Genomic DNA, 21,844 nt, shown 5'->3' on the forward strand with positions numbered 1-21,844 from the left:
TAGTAGATGATATGGTCCAGCATTACTCCCTCCCAAGTATAACTGGATTTTTTCTGGGACCTCACTCAAGTCTTGATGATAGAGGAAGGAGGCATTGAAGAAACAGGGGTAGGTTTTGAAGTATTTTCCTAGGGCAGCTTCAATCCCTCCACCCAGGATGTCAGCCCTGTGCAAGGGGCTTCCCTCTTCTCCCCAGTTCCTGGGCAGCCACTTCACCTTGGACAAATGGTCAGCTCAGCTGGCCTCCAGATTCATATGGCCACTCCTGCACACGACTAGTCCCGGAATTTCCCTGCCTGCTGGCTCTGCTCAGAGGTCCCCTGCTGGCTACCTGACTTCACCTAGTCCTTATGCCTCCCCTGCATCCACTTCTCTCCCATCACCTTCTTCCAAGTCCACCTGAACAGTGCACATGGCCACAGTAGCTAATGCTGCCGCCACCTGTCATCAGAGGCATTCCCCAGGCCTGGTCAATGAACCAGGCAAAACTGGCCTTAGTCTTTAAAACTGATGTGAAAGAGAAAGCCCAGGGTCTAGCAAATGAGCCATGGTGGTTGAATGAGGGAAACACACACACACACACCACTCCCCTTCTCTCTTCCCTTCATCTCCAGGGCCCCGCCTCAGATCAGAGCAGTTCTGGATGGGATGGGACCCACAGTTCTCCTTCACGCGGTAACCCTTGGTGACATCATGTAGACGGTGGGTTTCTTGTGCCAGGGCCTTTTGAACACATTCACGCTGCTCAAATCAATGGAGGTTCCCATCCCCGATGACTCATTTGTCCACTAGTGGAATAATTAACCCACCACAGTGTTCGTGTTGAAAAGTATTGGGATTGATGCTTTAAAAGTCACACAGGAACAAATATTGATTGAGTGTGCGGGATGCACTGGGTACACTTCAGGGCACTGGGGACTCAGTAGTGAGTAAAGCATACACTTCAGGGCACTGGGGACTCAGTAGTGAGTAAAGCAATGTCCTTCCTTCATGGAGTTTATATTCTAGATAATATAAATAAGCAAGTAAGCACATGTCACATGTGGATAAGTTCTATTAAGAAAGCTAAGGTGGAGTAAATGGCAAGAGAATGGTGTGTTGGGGAGAAGGGGTCTGTCTTAGATAAGGGGATCAGAGAACACCGCCTCCTGATGAGGTGACATGCGAACAGAAGGCTAGTGCAGTGGAGTGAGCCATGCAGTGGCTGGGCAAAGAGCGTTCCAGAGAGCAGAGGATGCAAAGGCCCTGAGGGGGAGCATAGTTGGGGTTTATGAAGAAGAGAGCGGAGACCAGGGCAACTGGGCCAAAACAAAGGGGGTGGGGAAGGAAAGGGGAGGACCATAGTGATGGTCTGGGGCCACAGCACTTGGGACCTTGTGATCTGCAGAACACCCCGTTCCTGGGGTTAGGGAAACCAGGAGCGACCCCTTCTGTTTGAGTGTCAGATTCCTCCCATAATGACCTTGGCACCATTAACTCCAGTGGGCTCATGGTCAGACCAGAATCCACTCCAAATCTGTGTTTGCTTTTCCTTGTTTTCATTATATCTCCTTTGAGCAAGAGCCTTTGTACCTGTCCTGTGTAAATACAAGAGCTGCTCGAGCAAAGGGGTCATGTGCCAAGATGTCAGAGGGAATGGAGCGGGGAGGGTATCGCCAGAGAGAAGGGTTAGAGAGACACATTTTCTCACCAGTGGAGCTATGAGCACCCAATGCCTCGTTTCAAAAAACAAAAAAACATTGGGGAGAGGAAAGGAGGGTGGGGCAAGATAGGGGTAGGGGATTAAGAAGTACAAACTACAGTGCATAAAATAAATAAGCTATAATGATATATTGTATGGCACAGGGAATTATAGCCATTATTTTAGAATAACTTTAAATGGAGTATACTCTATGAAATATTGAATTACTATTTTGTACACTTGAAACTAATATAACATTGTAAATCAACTATACTTCAATTTTAAAAATTGATAGTATTTATCAATTTTAAAATTGATAAATAAAAAAAGAACTGCTGCAAACATTAATGATATCTCTGGCAAATCTTCTTTCCATGTTTATTAAGAAGTAGCACCTATTCAGTTCATCAGCACTTGGTTATGTACTGGTCTTCAGAGGAGGCACCATCTCCTTCCAGACTTGACTCCATGGCTCCCCGCATCCGTCCTGCATGCAGGTTGAAGGAGGGCCTCTAAAATATACAATATATCCCTAGATTCAGGGAAGTTTTAGTGGGCTGGTCAGCACAGGTCCCATCGGCCAGGAGGGCCAGGCTGATCACATGGGTAAAGAGTGGGGATAGGGGACTTCCCTGATGGTCCAGTGGTTAAGATTTCGCCTTCCAGTGCAGGGGGTGTGGGTTCGAGCCCTGGTCGGGGAGCTAAGATCCCACATGCCTTGCGGCAAAAAACCAAAACATAAAACAGAAGCAATATTGTAACAAATTCAATAAAGACTTTAAAAGTGGTCCACATCAAAAAAATTTCAAGAGTGGGGATACCCCCACTGCACAACCAGCCCAGGTCCAGTTCTGCTAGCCACACCTCCAGGAAGACATTAGAAAACTCAAGCGTCCAGAAAAGAATGACCAGATGGTGAAAAGTCTGGAAACCTCATCATATGAGAAATGATTAAAGAAACCGGGCATGTTTAGCTGATAACAAAAAGCTCAGAAGGCCATTAGTTCTCCAATATTTGAAGGGCGCTCACGTAAGCCCTACTGTGTAAGTGAGGCCAATGGAACATGTCTCTGTGAGGCAGATATGACTCACATGAATAATAGGATCTTCAAGCTGGGAGGAAACTTTGTGGTTACTCAGTTCAAGTTTTTCATTTCTCAGGTGGAAGCCTGAGGCCCGAAGAGACTGTTACTCCCTAGAATCACATAACTAGTCAGTGGCAGTCAATCAGAATTAGCTTTAGGTAATCTAGATCAACCCAGCCCCTTACTCTGCCCCATACTCCCAGGGAAGAACTTCATAACAAAAGGAGAAATCCAAATATGAAGTGAGCTGTTCCAATGAATGTGCTTAGTCAGAAACCATCTCAGAGCAATGCTATAGATCAGAGAATGTTCAGACTAGGTGGGAAGTTGCATTAGATCAGGAGTGACAAACATGTGGTACGTATATCCAGACTTCCACCTTCCATGACCTTCCGTGGAGAACTAATTATGACACAGTTTTCCCACTGAGTTCACAACACTCAGGTATTGAAGCGGGAAGCCAAGATGCTATTCCTGCCCTAGACAATCCATAAGATCCTTCCGACGTTAAGCATGGACTACAGGGCTTCCCTGGTGGCGCAGTGGTTGAGAGTCCGCCTGCCGATGCAGGGGACACGGGTTCGTGCCCCGGTCCGGGAAGATCCCACATGCCGCGGAGCAGCTGGGCCCGTGAGCCACGGCCGCTGAGCCTGCACGTCCGGAGCCTGTGCTCCGCAACGGGAGAGGCCACAACAAGTGAGAGGCCCGTGTACCGCAAAAAAGAAAGAACCTCCAATAGCCCAAAATTTCTGAATCCAAATCTAGACTTCCAGGCCATTTTGAAGGTATATGTGTCAAAGTAGGAGGACAGGACATGTTTTATGTAACAGTTTGTTAGCCTGATTTATCATTACAGAAGTTAAGGGCAGGCCTGAATATGGGGACCCCTCTCCCTGGACTTTCTTCTGTCATGATTCCCATCCACCTCCTGAACCTGAGACCCTCCCCCTGCCGCCCCATGATGAAGAGCAAGCCCCCAGCTCACACTGCAGACCAGAATCAAACTGTTCTGGAATCAAACGGGGGACAACAGCCCCTGATTCCCTGCAGGACTGAGCCATGCATCTCCAACGTTCATCACTCAGCGTGTCTCTTGCAGGCAGCTACCGTGGCCAGAGACGCAGGGAATACAGCTGTTAGTAGGGCAGATGGAGCTCTGCACCCAGGAAGCTTGCCATCTAGTTGGAGAGAGCAGCATGAAACCAATACACACAACGATGTAATTAAAATTGTGCTAAGCCCTAGAGAGGAAAAGAACTGAAAACTGTGAGCAAGAATAATGAGGGAGCAGAATATAGCTGGTGCAGGGCAACCCCAATGGCTCCTCTGAGGAGGGATGTTCCCGCTGAGACTAGCAGGGACAGTAGTTAGTAAAGCAAAGTAGGGAGGCCTGCTACACTGAGGAGGAGCACGCTGGGAAGCCCTTCTGGAAAGACCTTGGCATATACGAACGTCTGAAGGAAGGTCCCCATGGCCAGAGTTTAATGAGCAAGGGGGGCCCTGGGAGGAGAAAACAGCAGAGGTCAGATCATGCAGGGTCTGGTAGGACACGGTAAGATTTAAATTTTAATTCTAAATGTAAACGGAGGCCACTGAAGAGTTTTAAGAAGGGAAATGACATGATCAGACTTGCACTTTTGGAAGCTCGCTCTGGGGGCTGTGTGGAGAATGGATGGATGCGGGGAGAGTGTGAAAGCAGGAAGATGAAGTTAGTGCAGGGATCCTGGCAAGACTCGGTGATAGCTTTGAACTGAGGTGCGCGAGGGCGGGGGCGGGGTGAAGAAGTGGATGATTCGAGAAATATCTAGGAGCTAGACTAGACAGGACTTTTAGTTATGGGAAGGGGGGTCTGGGCGGGGTCAGGAATGACACTGGGGCATCTGACCTGAGTAACTAAGCAGATGGAGGTGCCACTTACCCAAACTGGAAATACAGAAAGAAGGGCAAGTTTTAGGAGGAAGTTAAAAGTCAATTGGCCCTTAATTATCAGGGAACAGGACTTTAAAAGGAGCAAGACGTTTGGAGGCTGAACAATGTATTGGGTGGCATCATATGAAAATGGTCATTATTATAGGTTAAAAAATGCTCAAATATAGGCGATTTCATACGACCCAAACTAATAATTTAAATGTAAATCGATTTAAGGAAGAGAAGCCATCGATCCCTCTGCCCCGGCCCACTCCCACCCAGGACAGCTGTTTCATGCCTGTAACCAGTTAAGTTTTTACATTCAGCTCCAGAATTACATTCTAGACCCCCCAACATGAACCTGAGGTTGAAAGGGCTGCAAGACAGCTCGGGCAGAGGGGTCCTGCCACAGCACCCTCGGCGCCAACTGCCCCAGCAGATCCTGTCCTGGTCAGTTTCTCAGCCACCTGGCCTGAATCCTGCCTAGTCACCCCAGAGAGCCCCTAAACATTCAGGATCCGAGGTTAATCATGGTGGGGTACACTAGAGCTGCCTCTCTGGCCATGAGGGGCCGTCCTTGACCCCAACACCCTCTGAATGCAGCCCACACCCTCAGCATTCAAAGTCCCACCTAGATTGTCCAGGTGGAGCCCCGATGCTGTCTCAGGAGAGCCTTTCCAAGCAGAGGCCGTGTCATGGTCAGACAGAGAAGAGCAGCACATCAGTCACTCGAAAGGAGTCATCGTCAGACACCATGATCTCTACGGGACATAGAGATAGGTCTCACCAGCCAGGTCAGAGGCCCTGGGCCTCTCTCTGAGGCATCCTTTCGTGGGGGGACTTCAAGAGGAGCCGCCTCAGGGTCAGGCTGGCTGGGGAAAGGAGAGTCGTCGGCTCTGCCTTGCAGGACGGTAATGAGGGTGCAGCTTCCTGGGAATGGAAACGAGTGCCTGCCAGCAGGGGGCTCTCAGCCACAGAGCTGGAGTAGCACTAAAGCAGAGACTATCTGGCTACTCAGTGCTCTGGACTGGGAATGTTTCTTATTCTTCCAAAGTGCCAATGGGTACTTAGGGGAGGGGAGGGCAGGGCTGAGAGTCAGAGGAAGCGAGGCAGCACGAATCAGGGTCTTGGGGTGGCGGTGTTCTCAGGCCAGCAGAGGAATGTACTAGTGGTCTGCTGTGTCCCATCCCTTGAAGCTGTGGTCATCTAGCCATCACTGACTGCAGTGAACATCCTCTCCACTGACACACAGCCTCCTGTGAGACAGTCCAAGCACCCGGTTTGAGGGACACCCAAACATCCCATCACCAAGTTCCCTCTTTGCCTCGGCGACGAGCATAGCTTAAATGCTGCCATCAGAGCACAGTCTCACTCCTGGAGGACTGAGTCATCTGAGTCCCTTACGCTAAAGAGAAGAGGAGGGTCAGGTAAGTCCCGGAAAGATGGAGAGGAAGTTGGAGTTCCGGACAGATGAGGCTTCATGGTCACTTTCAGTGAAAGAAATAAGGGCCCTCAGACTGGACCGTGGAGAAGGACACACCTCCCTTCACGCTCACCCCTACCCCTTAGTGGGGAGCATACCAGCTGACACACACACCTCACCTCCCCACTCCCCCAACCCCACCCTGGGAGGCCCTAAGATGGAGGTGACTCAGCACTTAGCAGCCCCATCTCACACCCTCCATTCCAGACAGGCCCAGATTTTGTCTGTCCCTGAACCTAACAAGCTCATGCACTTTGCCCCTTTTTGCAGGCTCTTCCCCTACCTCTCAGCCTAAAATATACTCTTTATCCACCTTGTTCTCCAATCAAATTTTCAAAGCCCAGCCCTAGGCACTCCTCCTCCCAGAAGACTTCCCTCAAGGGATCTCATAGCATCACCTCTCCTAGCCTTGCATGAATCTGAATCAACAATCATGCGACTCATTCTTTAATTTTTCCAAATGGATTAATGGTCTCCCTAGGGAGGCTGGGAGCTCCTGGAAGGATCAGGTTTAATCCTGCAGTCCTACCACAGACACACAGTAAGTGCATCGCCAAACCATACTTGTGAACTAAATGGCTGATGCAGAAGTTGGGGACATAGAGGTGGAAGACAAGTGACCATGGTTCTGACATCCCCTCAGTGAGGAAGCCAAAAGTCTCCGGTTGGGAGATTCTGTATCACCCCGGCTTCTCTGTTGAGACAAAGTGTAGGTGAACAAGGGAGGAAACAGGGAGATCCGTTGAGACACTGCTGCTGTAATCCATGCAAGAGATGATGGTGGCTGGGAGCCGTTAGGTGACAGTGGTGGAGGAGCGGATGGTCAGATTCTGCATCTACGCAAGATATAGCCAACAGGACTTCCTGACAGATTGGATGTTGTGGGGAGAGTGGTGGGAGAAAGAAAGGTATTAAAGAAGGACAGAGTGGCCATCAACTGCAGTGGGCAAGGCAGTGGGGGCAGTAGCTTTGGGGAAGACCAGGGGCAGGGTTTGGGGCATGCTGAGTTTGAGGTGTCTGTTACACATCGAAGCAGTTATGGGAGTGTGCAATGTGGGAGAGAGGCCTGGCCTGGGTGCATAAATTCGGGTTTTTTAGGCATATCCATTTTATTTATTTATTTGGGGGTACACTATTTTTTTTTTTTTTTTTTTTTTGCGGTATGCGGGCCTCTCACCGTTGCGGCCTCTCCCGTTGCGGAGCACAGACTCCGGACGCACAGGCTCAGCGGCCATGGATCACGGGCCCAGCCGCTCCACAGCACATGGGATCTTCCCGGACCGGGGCACGAACCCGCGTCCCCTGCATCGGCAGGCGGACTCTCAACCACTGCACCACCAGGGAAGCCCAATTTTTTTTATTAACATTTAAATTTCAAACAATGAGCTCAAGCTTATACTGGCCTTACATTTAGATTTGATATAAAGATCAATGGACAGGCAGCTTTGAGGGTACAATGTATTCAACAACTAGAGACAACCTAGGGTGTGGTATAACTATATAACTTTGTATACTCAGGAGCACAAGTATAGGGACAAGCCATGTAATTGAAGGAAAAACCTCAGCCATTCAGGACTAAACAGAGGTCCTTGGGCATATCCATTTTAGCTGGATGGATAGATAGAAAGGTGGGGGGCCAGGTAGGAGATGATTCCCATCCTCATTCCTCACTTTTTCTGAGTGTTCCATTCCTGGAACGGCTGATGGGTATTGAAAGGAAGGAATCCGATTTCCCCGCAGGAACAATGTTATCATAGCAGATTAGGCTCCTGCCCAAGAGCCTGTTGCTCAGTTTTTTAATGGCAGTGATCAGAAGATGGTATTTCCACAAGTCCTTAATATACCAAATGGAAAGCCTTCATGCTGTACAGGAAAGAGCTTCCTAAGGAGCCTGTTAGTCAATGGAGCAGGGGCACCTTGAGCTGCTCAGTAGAGCCATGCCTGGAGTGTCCACTTGCCCCAGTCCAGGGAGGCCTGGAGCATCAGTGGGAGCTTTCCCAGGTCCTGCATGACTCTGCTCATTGGCTGCCAGGCCCTTTCAGGGAGGGCAGTTTTCACATGTACATTTGAGAAGGATCTGGGGGGATATGTGTGGCTTTGTCCATCGTGCACCACTGAAGTCATTACGGGCATTGGCTATTGTCACCCTAAGTTAGGAGAGGAGTATTTAGTCCAATCTTTATCCATCACACTAAGTTTAGGGAAGGTCAGCTCATGAAGAGATTCTGAACTCTTGAAGGGAGCAGATGTTGAGAAAAGAGGTGACACAGCCCTGCCCTCAGTGGAAGCCTAGTCTGATGGATATAAGAGGACGACAGGACATTCCCAGGACAGGGCAAAGATCACAAAGTAAACACCACTTCCCCTTATCTGGGAGCAGGGTAGAGACTAATCATAAAACAGGATATGGTCAGGCCACCTTTCTGAAGAACGGATGCTGGGTGAGAAAGAGGACGTGAGACGGGGAGAGAGAGTTACAGGCAAGGAAAACAGCCTTGACCAAGGGGCCGAGTCCCGCTGGGGACTGGGTCTGGAGTCGGGGTTGGGAGCTGAATTGAATCCCAGCATCTGCGGAGCCAAGGAGATGAGCACGTTCAGGCGAGTCAGGGCAGGAAGGGGAGGTGCCACAGGCTGCAGGTGGCATCCAGGCAGCAGAACGGGAGGTGCCCTGACCAAGGGTGTCTGTAGGGCCTGATAGGCAGCAAGTGGGGCCTGTCGTCACTGAAGGAGCTCAGTTCCAGGGTGGAACTGATTCTCCCAAAAACGTTGAAGAAAATCTCTGTGCCCTCAGCTGGGAGGGTCTCTCCTCAGCTTTGGGAAAGCTGTGTGGAGACCCTGCTGGAGGGGCTGTCAGGTCAGTGCTCCATGGGGCGCCGCAGTGGGCACTGGGCCCAGTGGGCACACCCTGGTCCAAGGAGGGGCCTTGAGAATTCTCGCAGCTCATCCTCATGCCTGGCTCCGGACCCTGCCGAGCTTGTGTTTCAGGCGCTTCCTGTTATTATTAGTATCACCATTACTAAAGAGGACTGTCATCAATATTAATACATTCACGTGGCTCCCAGGATTCAGAAGCAAGGCCTGGTTCTCCTACTTTTCTAGTTGCTGCTTCCTGGGCTGTTTGACTCATCCCCCAGGTGGTGAGCCATCTCCAAATTCAATCCTAAGGCTTCATTCTCCTCACTCCCTCCCTGCCTTGGACCTCCCACTGCCTCAGCCTCCACCCCCCACCCCTATGTGGTTAGATCTCTGCCTCCAGGCCTGCCCTCCTCTGGGAGATGAAATTACATTGAAGACTAGGGACTTGGGATCAACCATTCACAGAGCCCCTACTATGTACCGGGCTCTGTAATAAGCACGTCACACAGAACAGCCCTATTACTATTCCATTTTAAAGATGAAGAAATTAAGGCTTTGGGAGCTTAATAATAGCAAGGAATCTAGGTTTGTCTGAATCCAAAACTGAGGACTTTTCTTTTGCATATGTGGGCATGACTAAATCACAAATATTTAGTACAAGTTTTCTTCCTCCCTCTTTTCCTTCTTTTCTCCCCAAGACACCCAGCATGGGCCCACCATCACCTCAAACTCAGCCACTATAAAAATGAGCTCGAAAGCTTCACTCCATCCTCCTCTGCTCAATGTCCTGCCTTTGTCAAGGGCTTCAGTCTCCTCCTTAACAGTGTCCCACCCTGCTGTCCTTCTAAAATATAACCGGAAAAAATAAATTAATAAAAATATAAATTAAAAAAATAAATAAAATAAAATACACCTGGGAAGACTGCTGAGGGCAATGGCCACAGAAGGGTGGCAGAAGACTATCTTGTCCTCTTCTCACTGGCAGGCACAAAGACCATGCCCATGCTTTTCCAGATTCTCCAAAGCAGCCACCATCTCCCTGCCTGTACAGTTCCACATCTCTCAACATTCTTTCCCTTTGCCATGTTTTTCCTAATCTAACTGCAAGGAACTGAATGGAAACAATTTTGTTTCCATACACCAGGAATAAATGAAATGATTCCTCCAGGTGGGCTGGATAGACAAAGAGCGTAAGCTCCAGAGACTCACCCGAGGCTCCCTTGGAGCAGAGGCTACAGGGCTAAACCTCCCTGAGTTGTGACTGGGTAATGAATTCTCAAAACTCCTTTGTTTCTAGTGAAGCATGGAAAAAAAAAAAAAAAAAAATTAATCCCTCCCCAGAGTCACACAATGTGACTGGGTCTAGAGTAACTGAAATGTAACAGGGCAGCAAGGATAGTTATTCTACTAGGAGCACAGAAGAAAAACCACCGGGATTCCATACAGTCATGCTCTTGAGAATTTCAGGTTTAAGAGATGATGACTAGAGAATTACTTCCTAAAACCTAAGCAAGAGGATTAGAGAAGGAACTGAGTCAAGAAGGACTCAGAATGTCCCTTGAGTAGATTTTCCAGGGTTGGATGCCCTGGGAGACCCATTCACGGAAATTCTGTGGATGCCAAGTTAGGTTTCTGATGGTTACCAAGGACATATAAATTATCTGAATAAGTTTTCATCGACCAGAGGAACTAGGATTCAGTTTCCGCAAGGCTGGGACACAAAAAGGCAGAACTAGGAAGTGGGATGAAGACAACTGACTTGGTGCTGACTGTGTCTCTCTGGAAAAATGAGAAAAATCAAGACTGAACTTAAGATTCCCTCTCTATGTATTTATTTATTTTTGGCCGTGTTGGGTCTTTGCTGCTGCGTGCGGGCTTTCTCTAGTTGCAGCGAGCTGGGGCTACTCTTCGTTGCAGTGTGCGGGCTTCTCATTGCAGTGGCTTCTCTCGTTGCGGAGCACGGGCTCTAGGCGTGCGGGCTTCAGTAGTTGTGGCATGTGGGCTCAGTAGTTGTGGCTCGTGGGCTCTAGAGCGCAGGCTCAGTAATTGTGGCGCACGGTCTTAGTTGCTCCGCCGCAGGTGGGATCTTCCCTGACCAGGGCTCGAACCCGTGTCCCCTGCATTGGTAGGCGGATTCTTAACCACTGCGCCACCAGGGAAGCCCCAAGATTCCCTCTCTTGAAGCAACATTTGTGTACACAGCCTTCTGCCTGCCTGGTGACATGGTCTGCCTAAGTTTTGCAAGCCAATCATTAAAGGCTACCATTATTAAAATTTAAACTATATCAATTTACAATTAAGTGAATTCTTCTGAGACACAGGAGATAAGTACTCAAAATTCATCCCTTCCTAATTAGTTTCTATAGTTCATGATTGTCTCAGTTCTTGAGGTTATTTACCTCGGCAGGGATGGTGTGATACTGCACGTTTCTCACGATTCCACACCAGGACATCACGCGGGTAGCCTGAAAGCAGCCACGATAGGAGAATTTTCTTCAGGGGAATAGTACATGATACACATCAGGGCTTCCCAGCCCCCTATACCCTCAACCTCGCTCCCAAAGCCGCTGGTAAACATTTACCACCAGAAATTGTTCTCCTCTAACACTGACAAGGTTTCACGTGGGAGAAATGAAAAAAGGTCAAGGTGTCCCTGAAGCAAAACCTTAGAAGCAGAAACTTCCCTCCCTCCTCACCCAGAGGTGATAAGTGCAGTGATAATTTATTTAGGGATTCGGGACCTCCCCTGGCTTCTCTGTTGAGTCACTCTGCCAAAAGTTGTTTGCAGAGTCTCTCTAAAATCTCTTACGGCTCTTTCATGAGCTTTTCTTGCCAGAGCCTCGATGTTCTCACCTTCCAAAGGAAGGCTAAGTCTGAGCCCAGCTCCCTGGTTGCTAGAATGGGGAAAATGATGTCATTCAACACAACCTGTACAGCTGACTGACTCTGTCCCTCACCTCCTTGCAGAAAGCTGAGATGGAGGCTCCTCAGACTGGGAGAGACCTCCCCAAGTCACCCTATTCAATCCCCTGCCTTAGGGCAAAAGTGTGCCAGGCCCAGCGCCCTGCTTGAAGCTCTAACTACTTTTTTTTTTTTTTTTGCGGTATGCGGGCCTCTCACTGTTGTGGCCTCTCCCGTTGCGGAGCACAGGCTCCGGATGCGCAGGCCCAGCGGCCATGGCTCACGGGCCCAGCCACTCCGCGGCATGTGGGATCTTCCCAGATCGGGGCACGAACCCACATCCCCTGCATCAGCAGGCGGACTCTCAACCACTGCGCCACCAGGGAAGCCCAAAAGCTCTAACTATTTACGAACAAATCATCCTATACGTGCTCATAAATGTTTCCAAATAAGTGAGGGGATGGATGGTTCCTGCAGTTCTGTTCCCCTCACTGCTTAATCCCCTTACCCGCTGTATCCCCATCCATCCTCAGTAATCCCCACCTCCCCACCCTCACTCCAAGACATTTGTTCCTGGCTCCCTCTGTCCCATCATCATCTCTACTTTCTCTTCCCAAGCTCTATCAAGGCAGAACCAGAGATGCCATCACGCTTTTGCAAATACCCAAGCCAACCAGAAGGGTTTCCTAGTTATGTACAACCAAGCAGGGTTTGGGGGCTTCCTCTGTCCATCCATACCCCACACTTCACATGGCCACAGGGTAGAAGCAGAAAGAATCAGGAAGCCCAGCTTCTCCTCAAGAGAAGAAGAGGCAAAAAGAAAAGGAAGTGCCTGGGCTCTCAACAGGCAGATGGCAACAGGGCAGAGGCAGGTAGAACAGAGTGACCTTCAAGTACTATGCTCTTCAGAAGACCCTCAACCCCTAGACTAGGCATCGGTCCACTTTTTTGCCTGTTGCAGTCATCCTGTATGGAGTACAGCCACTCGGTCCACTAGAGGCAGCTGAATTGGAAATGTGATGCTTAGGGCTCCCTAAGAGTAGAACTTGGACCAAGGGATAAAAACTATGTGGGGGGGCTTCCCTGGTGGCGCAGTGGTTGAGAGTCTGCCTGCCAATGCAGGGGACACGGGTTCAAGCCCTGGTCTGGGAAGATCCCATGTGTCACGGAGCAGCTGGGCCCGTGAGCCACAAGTACTGAGCTCTGCGCGTCTGGAGCCTGTGCTCCGCAGCAAGAGAGGCCACGACAGTGAGAGGCCCGCGCACCGCGATGAAGAGTGGCCCCCGCTTGCCACAACTAGAGAAAGCCCTCGCACAGAAATGAAGACCCAATACAGCCAAAAATAAATAAATGAAAAAAAAAAAAAACAAAAAAAAAAACAAAAAACTATGTGGGGTCCAAAATTGGGTTGAATAGGAGAAATACGGATATATCGCTGACCATCAGAGGCCAAATGGATTGCTTTGGGAGGTAGTGAGATGCCACTGCAGGTATTCAAGAAGAGGTCTTTTGTCAAGAAAATATCTTTTGTCAGGAATGCAGTAGAAGGAATCCAAATGTCAAAGAAAAAGCCTGCTGGTCCCGATCTAAGGAGGGGGAGGGGGGAAATGGTGCAGAAATGATGCGAGACGACAGAGGGAGCAACGCCCCCCCACATCCCTGAGCAGGGCCCACCACCCTGACCCCATGCCCAACCCTCCGTGGAACCACAGTCACCTCAGTCTCGAGTCTTAAATTTTCTTTATTGTGCTAACACTGCCGCCTCGGAGCTCAGGCCTCACACGCACAGTTCAGTCCAGACCCCCACCCACCCGGCCCCCTGGTCTCTCTGCCTTGGCTGGGGACACCTGGTCTCCGGCCTCCAGCGCTCTCGGACACTTCCTCCTTCCTCCCTCTGCCCGAGCCTCAGGTCCGCGGGGATGCGGAGAGGGCCGAGATGGCCTCTGTTCCCTCCTCCTCCCCCTCCCACTTTAGGGGAGGAGGCGCAGCCGCCCAACTCAGCTCCCGAGGGAAACTCTTCCAGGCCCCCTGCCGCCAGGCGGCCCTGGGCAGGCGAGGTCGGCGCCGGCCCGAGCGCGTCCCCAGCTGCAGGCAGAGAGCCCGCACCCTCCTCCTGGCCGGGCAGGAGCCGGGCGCCGCGCGCTCACACCAGGAGGCCATCCTTGCACGGCAGCGGCCCCTCGGCGGCGCAGGCGGCTGGCTCTGCACTCTGGACCTTGACGTAGACCTGGGACTGGTCCGCTTTGCAGTCTAGAGCGGCGGCGGCGGCGCTGGACGCCAGGGCCAAGTCCTCGGGGCCTTCGCAGTGAGCAGGCGCGAATTTGAGGCTCAGGGAGTGCCTGATCTTCTGCATCGGGTACCCCAGGATGTGGGTAACGCTGCTGCCGCGCCCTTTGGCCTTGCACCCGGGCGCCACGTCGTCCTCTCTGTGGAAAACAGCAGGCGCGCGGGTGAGCGGGCTCCTCCGCAGCGCGGCGTGGGCACGGCCTGGGCAGAGCCGGGGGCTCTTGGCAACCTCTCCTCTCCCGCGCCTCCCTCCGCTTTCCTTCGCCTCTCAACCTCAGCCTCGACCTACTCTTTTCTCTGCCTCTTCCTGGGCCAGCGACCCCGCAGGACTCCCGGGGGCACCATCCCCACCCTCCAGACAGGGCTTGTCCACACGTGTCCGGACAGCCCACGGTAGGCAGGCAGCCCCATCTAGGCGCCCTCCACTCCCCTTCTGATCTTTTCGCAGGACCACCGGCTCGGATAGAGAGGTCACCTTGGAGATCCAGAAGGAGCTGCTTTCCCTGTCCTTTCCTTAACTAACCTTGCCCTTGCCCTCTCCCTCTCTCTCTCTCTCTCTCTCTCTCTCTCTCTCTCTCTCTCTCTCTCTTCTCACCTGCCTCTTAATCGTCTCCCTCTTTTCCTCCATACCCAGGGCATTGCAATCATTAGCACTGCTAGTCTTGTTCTATTTTTATTTCTAGTTTGTTTCTAATATGTTATTAGCGCTATTATTTATATTAATTAACTCTTCTTAAGTAAGCATGTCCAAGGGTTCTCACCGGTGCAATACAGGGGAAAAGTGAGAAAATACATACAGGCCCTGCCCTGCAGGAGCTTACAGTCTAGATAAGACAGACAGACAGGTGCAAAGACGGGAGGGAGATGGAGGGCAGGGAAGCAGAAGTGAAGACTGGACATGGGAAGGGGGAGAGAGAAAAAACATACGACGAGTGGCCGGTCAACATGCTGGGGTCCCAGCACTCCACGGCGATGGCAGGCAGGGTTGGGGTGGGGGGGTCCCAGCCAGCCGGTGGCAGGCAGGGGTGAGAAGGGGCAGGGCGCCAGCCCCCTGCAGCATGCATCAGATTTTACCTGATATCATTAGGCAAGTCGCAGCAGGCATTTCTGCGGACCGGGCCACGGCAGAAGAAGGCACCGCGGGGCCGCCTGCAGCAGCAGCAGACGAGCCCCCAGATGCCCAACATCAGGCAGCCCAGCAAGAGTAAAGAGCCCAGCACTATGCCAATGATTATTCCTATGTGCCAGCCTCCTGGGGAGAGAAATAAAGATTAGTCAGGCTTTCTGCAGACTGGCAGATGCCTGGCTAACCAGGAGTTGCAGGGGCAGGGTGTCTGTGGGAAAGAGGATGGGGGACCCAGGGGATCTCAGGGCCCCTGGACACACAGGGAGGAATATATGGAGAGATGCAAGTTAACCCCTCATGTCTGCATGTTTCTCCCAGGGCTTCCCAGCTGCCCCTGGCAGAGCTATGCACTGATGGCAGTGGGAAGGCAGAGCCAGCTGAGGCTCCAATATACAGCACAAGTTTCTCCAGTCCAACCCTCCCAGCCACGGGGCCTCCAGGGCCACTGCCCCTGCACCCACCTGAGACCTTCACCTCCACCACACATACGCTGTGGCCTGCATGGTTGGCCACTGTGCACTGATACAGCCCATCATCCTTGTGGGAGAGGTGCAGCAACATCAAATCACCATGGCTCATGCCTGAAACTGAAGGAACATCAGAGGGCTATGGTGAGGCCGAGGGGCCTGGTCTCTGAGAGCTTCACCCCAGCCTAGGCCACTGCAGGGTGGGGCGTGGAAGGAGGGAAGGGTGTGTGCACACACACAGGTCCACCCCACTCTCCAGGTGAGTCACCTTCTCCCTGCTGAAACAGAGAGGCAAGCAAGGGACCCTTTCCCAGCAACAGGAGAGAAACCATGAATTCACTCTGTGGCCTTAGGGAAATATGTCCCCTCCCTGAGCCTTGGTCTCCTCATTTGTACAGCGAGTACAGGGTCACACCAGAGGAAGTCTAAGGTCTCTTCCAGCTCCGATAGTCTTTGGTTGTGAGTACTAGGCAGCTTCTGCCTGTGCCAGAAGCTTTATACACCTCATCCATTTAATCCGTACATGCCCCTGGAAGATAGACATTATCATTCTCTTTTCATATACTGTAGAATGAAACTAAGGCACAGAGAGGTGAAGCCACTTGCCTGGGTCTTGTAGCCAGTTACGGTCCAGCCAGGATTCAAGCCCAGCTCTATCTCAGACCATGCTCTTTCCAAATTAACCATTACTGCTTTCAACTGACTCTCCCCTTTTGCCTCCTCTTCCCTCAATAGCAGCTTCTGGAACAGGCTCAGAGGAGGGGTCTCCCACAGGGGTTTTATGTTTGACTTGGCGCCACTGATGAACCAGGGAAGCCCCAGCAGGACCCAGCGTCCCAATCTTCCCCTCTCCCCGGGTCCCCTCACCTTGACTTATGGAGCTGAAGGACTCGTCGTAGGAGAACTCAGACTGGAAGGTGTCCTGGGACTGGTAGGAACTGGCACGGTAGGGGTGGTGTGTCCCCCTGAGCTTGTTCCACTTGTAGGTGAAAGGCGGGCTGCCCCCACTGACAAAGCACTTCAGTATCACATCGTGGCCGTATGACATGTGGCCCTCAAACCAGCACTTGGGCACCACAGGCCGTGCTGCAGAGGAGGGGGCAGTTGTGAGCCAGGGTCCAGCCAAGAGGCAGAGCCAGGCTCAGGGTGGCCAAGCCGCCCTCGGCTCTGACGCCTGGGGAAGAGGAGTTCAGAGGAGTTTGGTCATACCTGAGACAGTGATGATGACCCTCCGGGTGGCCACGGTGGTCTTCTTCACCCGGCACTCATAGATAGCTGCGTCGGCTACCTGCAGGTTCGAGAAGTTGATGGAGGCATCGTACTGGCTGGGATCTGGGGCTGCAAAGTGGACCCTCTGCTGCAGATTGGGGAGGTCGCCATGGTTGATGTTCTTGTCCCGGTAACTAAGGAACTGTGAAGAGAAGAAAACAGAGATGGTGAGACAGGGAGAGCCGAGGAAGGCCTTGTGGCTTGGCTGTCTTGGGCAATGCACTGAACTTTTCTGAGACTCAGCTTTCTCGGCTGAAAAAATGGGAACAATGATGCCTGATCCACTGACTTTTAACAGAATGTGTGAGATCAGATGAGATCAAGCACTCTCTACCTAACGTCTACCTTCCAGGGGCCTGTGAGGATTAAACGGGATGAGGTGTATAAAGCTGCTGGCACACAGAGCAGCTGGCTGGCACTCAAAATCAAAGACTGTCCTCAGAGCTGGAAGTCTATTGTCTGCGCCAGGACAGTGCCCCATCTTCCCTTTGGAGTGGGGTGGGAGGAATCTGACTCACTGGCTGACTTGATCGGTGATTACAGAGCTCCTCCCTGTTCCCTCATTCTCTGAGAAGTCTTGGGGGAAGTTCAAGGCCTCGGTTTTCTTATCTGCCCTGCTTTTCCCCTTAGGGTGCTGGCTGCCCAACAGGTGGATACCACGAAGTGTAGAGTAAGGGGAATCCTGTGCCCAGCACCTACCACTTTCTCCTGACGTGAGGGTTCTGGGTTGACCTGCATCCACTCGATGCCCAGAGCATCAGAACCAGAGTCCTCAGGGTCCAGGATGTAGGGGCAGTTCAGTCTCACACTGTCACCTTCTGCCAGGTTCAGGACTTCTTTATCATCCCCACTGATCCGCACAGCGGGCAGCAGTGCTAGGACACAGGCAGGGCAGATGGGGTAAGGGGAGCAGGACCAGGGCTTGGGTGGTCAGCTTCAGCCCCCCTCCCTCCACCATTGCTGTCAGTGGCAACCCAGGGCTCAGTGAGGGTTCCACAACGAGGAGGGGCTGCTCTGAGCGTGTGCATAGGTGTGTGCGTGAATTGATAGACGCATGTCTATGCAGACTTGTGTAAGCATGTCTGTATCGTATGATTGTGTAGGGTTGCATCTATACAGTTTGTATATATATATAGCTGTTAAGAATGCTTGTATGGGGGACTTCCCTGGTGGTCCAGTGGTTAAGACTTCGCCTTTCAATGCATTGGGTTCGGGTTTGATCCCTGGTCGGGGAGCTGAGATCCCACACGCCTCGCGGCCAAGGAACCGCGACATAAACATAAAACAGAGCGATATTGTAACAAATTCAATAAAGACTTTAAAAACAGTCCACATCAAAAAAATCTTAAAAAAAAAAAAAAGAATGCTTGTACGTTTGCATGATTGTGTATCCATGTATGGGTGTATACACATATGTACATTGCATATGTACACATGTACACATATGTTCATGTTTACGAGTGTTTGTGGCTGCTTAAGTGTACTGTAGGGAGATTCATGCACATGACCAGGTAGAGTGTCTGCTTATATATTTACATGACAGCGCATGTGTGTGCGTGTGTGTGTGTGTGTACAGGCACATGGAGCACATAGAGTTGTTAAATGCTCTGATGGAAGAGGCTCGTTGGTTAAAAGCCACCTCTGTCTGGGCCAAGTGAGGTGATCGTGTCTAGAGGCAGGAGGATGGACACCGTGGCCCCTGGAGTCCCTTTCCAGCCCAAGGAGCAGGAGAATACCTATGTCTCTGTGTGTCTGTGTATGACAGCGTGTGTCTCTGGCTGTATGCCCGTGTGACAGTGAGTGCCTGGCTGTGTACGTGCTCTGAGAGATAGTGCGTGCCTGTGCGTGACTGTGACCGGAGGCCTAGCTGGGTCTGTGTGTGATAGTGAACGATGGTGCTGGGACCACGGCCACACGCATCTGTAGGACTGGTGAGCCTCGTGTGAAGGCGTGTGGCATTGTGCGCTTTGCGTCCTTCCCCTTGTGTGATCGTGTGGCCACCTCCACGTGATCGCTCCAGTTGGGGCCCCTCCCGCTACTGCCAGCCTCAGTCGCACTGAGTCAGCCTGGGATGAAGAGCCAGGATCTGGAATCTCAGGACTGATCTCTCCCTCCCTAACCTGAAGCCCCAGGCAAGTGCTAGCCCCAACCGGTTGGACCTAGAGAGGAATATGAAGGTGGAGGTGTGCCCAGGGCCCCAACCCTGGCTGGGCTGGCAGCATGCCACCTCCCAGCCTCCTGCAATCCTCTCTCTGCCGGCCCCTCCCCCAGCCTGGCTCACTCTCCTCCTGTGAGAGGCAGCAAGTCCTTTGGAGCCCCAGCCCTTGGTCTCAGCAACCCGTTGTGCTCTGCCCTTCTCTGGCTCTCTCCTGGGACCACCTTCACACTTGGAGAGCATCTCACACGCACAGCTGCACGCTGTCACAGCCAAAGAGATCAACACATAGACACACTCTTATAAGCCTTCAAAATGCAGATACCTACCTATGCAGTCCCACCTTCTCACACACACACACTGTCGAATCCATACAGACACACATCTACACACAAACACAAGTGCGCATTAATCCAGAAGACACACCCGCTGTGCACACTTAGAGCCCCGCATGTGTATTCATGCAAGACCAGACATACCTGCAGAAGCTTAGTCTGGTTCTAGAGAGCCAGCAGGCACCCTTTCAACACCCCTAACAACTCAGGCATCACTGAACCTGCCCCTCGGAATCCTGGCTGGGCCGTCAGCCACGTCCTAACCCCCCTAGGCTCCAGGTTAACCCAGAGCAGGCAGGCTAGCTGCTGGGGGCTTCAACGGGACCTGGTGATGCCTCCTCCAGCGCCAGGCCAAGCTAACACAAGCCCACTCCTGAGATAAGGATCCTGATGCCATCTGCCAGGTCCTGGGCTGTCACAAGGCAAACCACGAATGAGCCAGAGCTCAGCAGAGAGCAGAGGCCCCACCCTGGGGAAGGACTGCCGAAAGCAACCCACAACAAGAGAATGGTCTCCATGCCCTGGGAGCCAGCCGGACAGGAAGGTAAGTATTCCGGGAAGGGGGCTTGAGAAGGAAGGACAGGCTGGAAGAGAGTGCCTCCACCCTGCACTAGGCAGAGTGTCTGCCCTTGTCCCAGGCCAGGGAGCCTCACCCTGGCCTTTCCGTCTCCCTAAAAGCTTTCTCAACCTCCTGCCAAGGGTTCCAGCCTTTCTGCACCCCTCGCTCTCCTGGGGAAGTCGTCCCTGGTGTCTCACCTTCATTCGTCTTTCTGTGGCACTGAGGAAGTATTTCCAGGGCATGTGAGAGAAGAGAGAGGCTGGAGGGAGGGAAGAAGACCAGAGTGGGAGAGAGAGGTGGGCGCAGAGACTTGGAGGGAGGGAAGGAAATCACAACAGGCTCACCAGGGAAGAGGGAGACACCTCAATAGTCATGTCTACTCTAAGTTTGTAAGTCCTTTGTGAATTTTTCAGCTTCCTCCAGAGCTCCTAACCCTCCCTCTGCAGATGAGGGAGGGGAAGAGAAGGGAGGGGAAGAAAAGGGAGGGGAGAAAAGGTGGCTCCCACAGAAGGTATTGGTGCATTATGATATTAAGACACACTACACACAGAGATGTCCCAGGTCCCTACAGCACAGCTCCTGAGTGAGCTCTGCCCGGCCAGCTCTTGCCAGACAGAGAGGGTGTTGCAGGCATCCTGCTAGAAATGCAGTCATTCACACATACTCACACTCTCACACCAAGGCTGAAAATACTCCTCCCTTCCTGAGCTCCTCCCCCAGGCCCCTTTTGCTTGAACCCAGACCCCCAGGAGGGTCTCAGAGCCATTTCCAGCAATACCCACACAGATGGGCCCTTGCTGGGACTTGCCCCATCCCAGGCAGGCAGCCATGATGTCCAATACTGAGCCCTGCCCTCCAGACGTGCCCCAGGGAGGGGGCTCTGGGAGTTACCCTCCACACCCTCCCAGGCTTATTCGAGAGGGGGTGGGTGCTACCCTGGAACTCTCACAGCACTGGGGCCCTGAGCAGAGGTCTCAGGCCCCGGCTCTCCCTGGCCCACTCACACTCCACCAGCCTGAGGCTCTGCCCTCTCAAGGCAAGCAGGGTTGGGGGAGAGGCCCTCCTGCTGGAAGCACAGAGACCAATGGAAAGGGAATCTTTCCCAGGCTCTTCCTCAACCCCCAGCCAGCTTTGCTGCTCACCTGCCCCTCCTACCCCACCCCCAGATCCCCCAGTAACTCAGGGCGAGCCCTATGCTCCCATTCGCAACACGTGCATACATGTATGAGCCCCACACGTTCACAGACACCATGAAGAGCCATACAAGAACACGTGCCCCAAACTTTCAGGTGCAGGGCTCTCCTGGGGAGAGGCCGCCTTGACAACATCCAAACCCCGGTAGCAGCAGGGCGAGGGTGAGAAGACATCTCAGTCCACCTTCCAGGTTCCTCTTCGCTGCCCTTTTCCTGCTGCCCTTTTCCTGCCCATCCGGCATCATGCAGGCCCCCCCTGCCCCTCCCCAGCCCCATACCTGGGCTCAGGCACACGAGCAGAAGGTGGAATGCTCCATGGACTCTCATGTCTCTAGGCTCAGCGTTTCGTCCTCCTGGGCTGGGATCCCTGGGGCCGGTGGTTATGCGGCCAGCGGTGTTGTAGGGACCAGTAGACGGAGGGGGAGCTGAGGGCCCAGATGCTGCCCGGAGTGGCAGGAAGGTGCAGTGAAGGCCCGGCCGGGGAGCGGCCAGTTATTACTATGCGGGGGGGTGGGGGGTGGGCCCTGGTCCCCGCCTTGG

The 21,844-nt window shown here is 52.4% G+C and overlaps 1 protein-coding gene across 1 annotated transcript; it reads right to left on the reverse strand.

The window, feature by feature from the left end:
• Window positions 1-14,057: 14,057 nt before the first annotated feature.
• On the reverse strand, window positions 14,058-21,631 carry VSIG8 (V-set and immunoglobulin domain containing 8). The gene is made up of 7 exons (XM_065896270.1): window positions 21,583-21,631; window positions 17,762-17,937; window positions 17,003-17,204; window positions 16,661-16,879; window positions 15,788-15,907; window positions 15,275-15,452; window positions 14,058-14,340 (listed from the first exon to the last, which is right to left on the reverse strand). The coding sequence occupies exons 1-7, from the start codon at window positions 21,629-21,631 to the stop codon at window positions 14,058-14,060; spliced, it is 1,227 nt and encodes a 408-aa protein (XP_065752342.1).
• Window positions 21,632-21,844: the final 213 nt, after the last annotated feature.

The sequence above is a fragment of the Phocoena phocoena genome, chromosome 1 (genome assembly GCF_963924675.1).
Source record: "Phocoena phocoena chromosome 1, mPhoPho1.1, whole genome shotgun sequence".
In the NCBI taxonomy this organism is placed as follows: domain Eukaryota; kingdom Metazoa; phylum Chordata; class Mammalia; order Artiodactyla; family Phocoenidae; genus Phocoena; species Phocoena phocoena.

What these genes read in the sequence shown, in the direction of transcription:
- VSIG8 (XM_065896270.1), bottom strand. Translation starts at nt 21,631, where the DNA reads ATGAGAGTCCATGGAGCATTCCACCTTCTGCTCGTGTGCCTGAGCCCA. An exon ending in GCTCGTGTGCCTGAGCCCAG is followed by an intron (nt 17,938 to 21,582) that starts GTATGGGGCTGG and finishes CCTGTGTCCTAG; the next exon opens with CACTGCTGCCCGCTGTGCGG. An exon ending in CTTCAGCTCCATAAGTCAAG is followed by an intron (nt 15,908 to 16,660) that starts GTGAGGGGACCC and finishes CTTCAGTTTCAG; the next exon opens with GCATGAGCCATGGTGATTTG.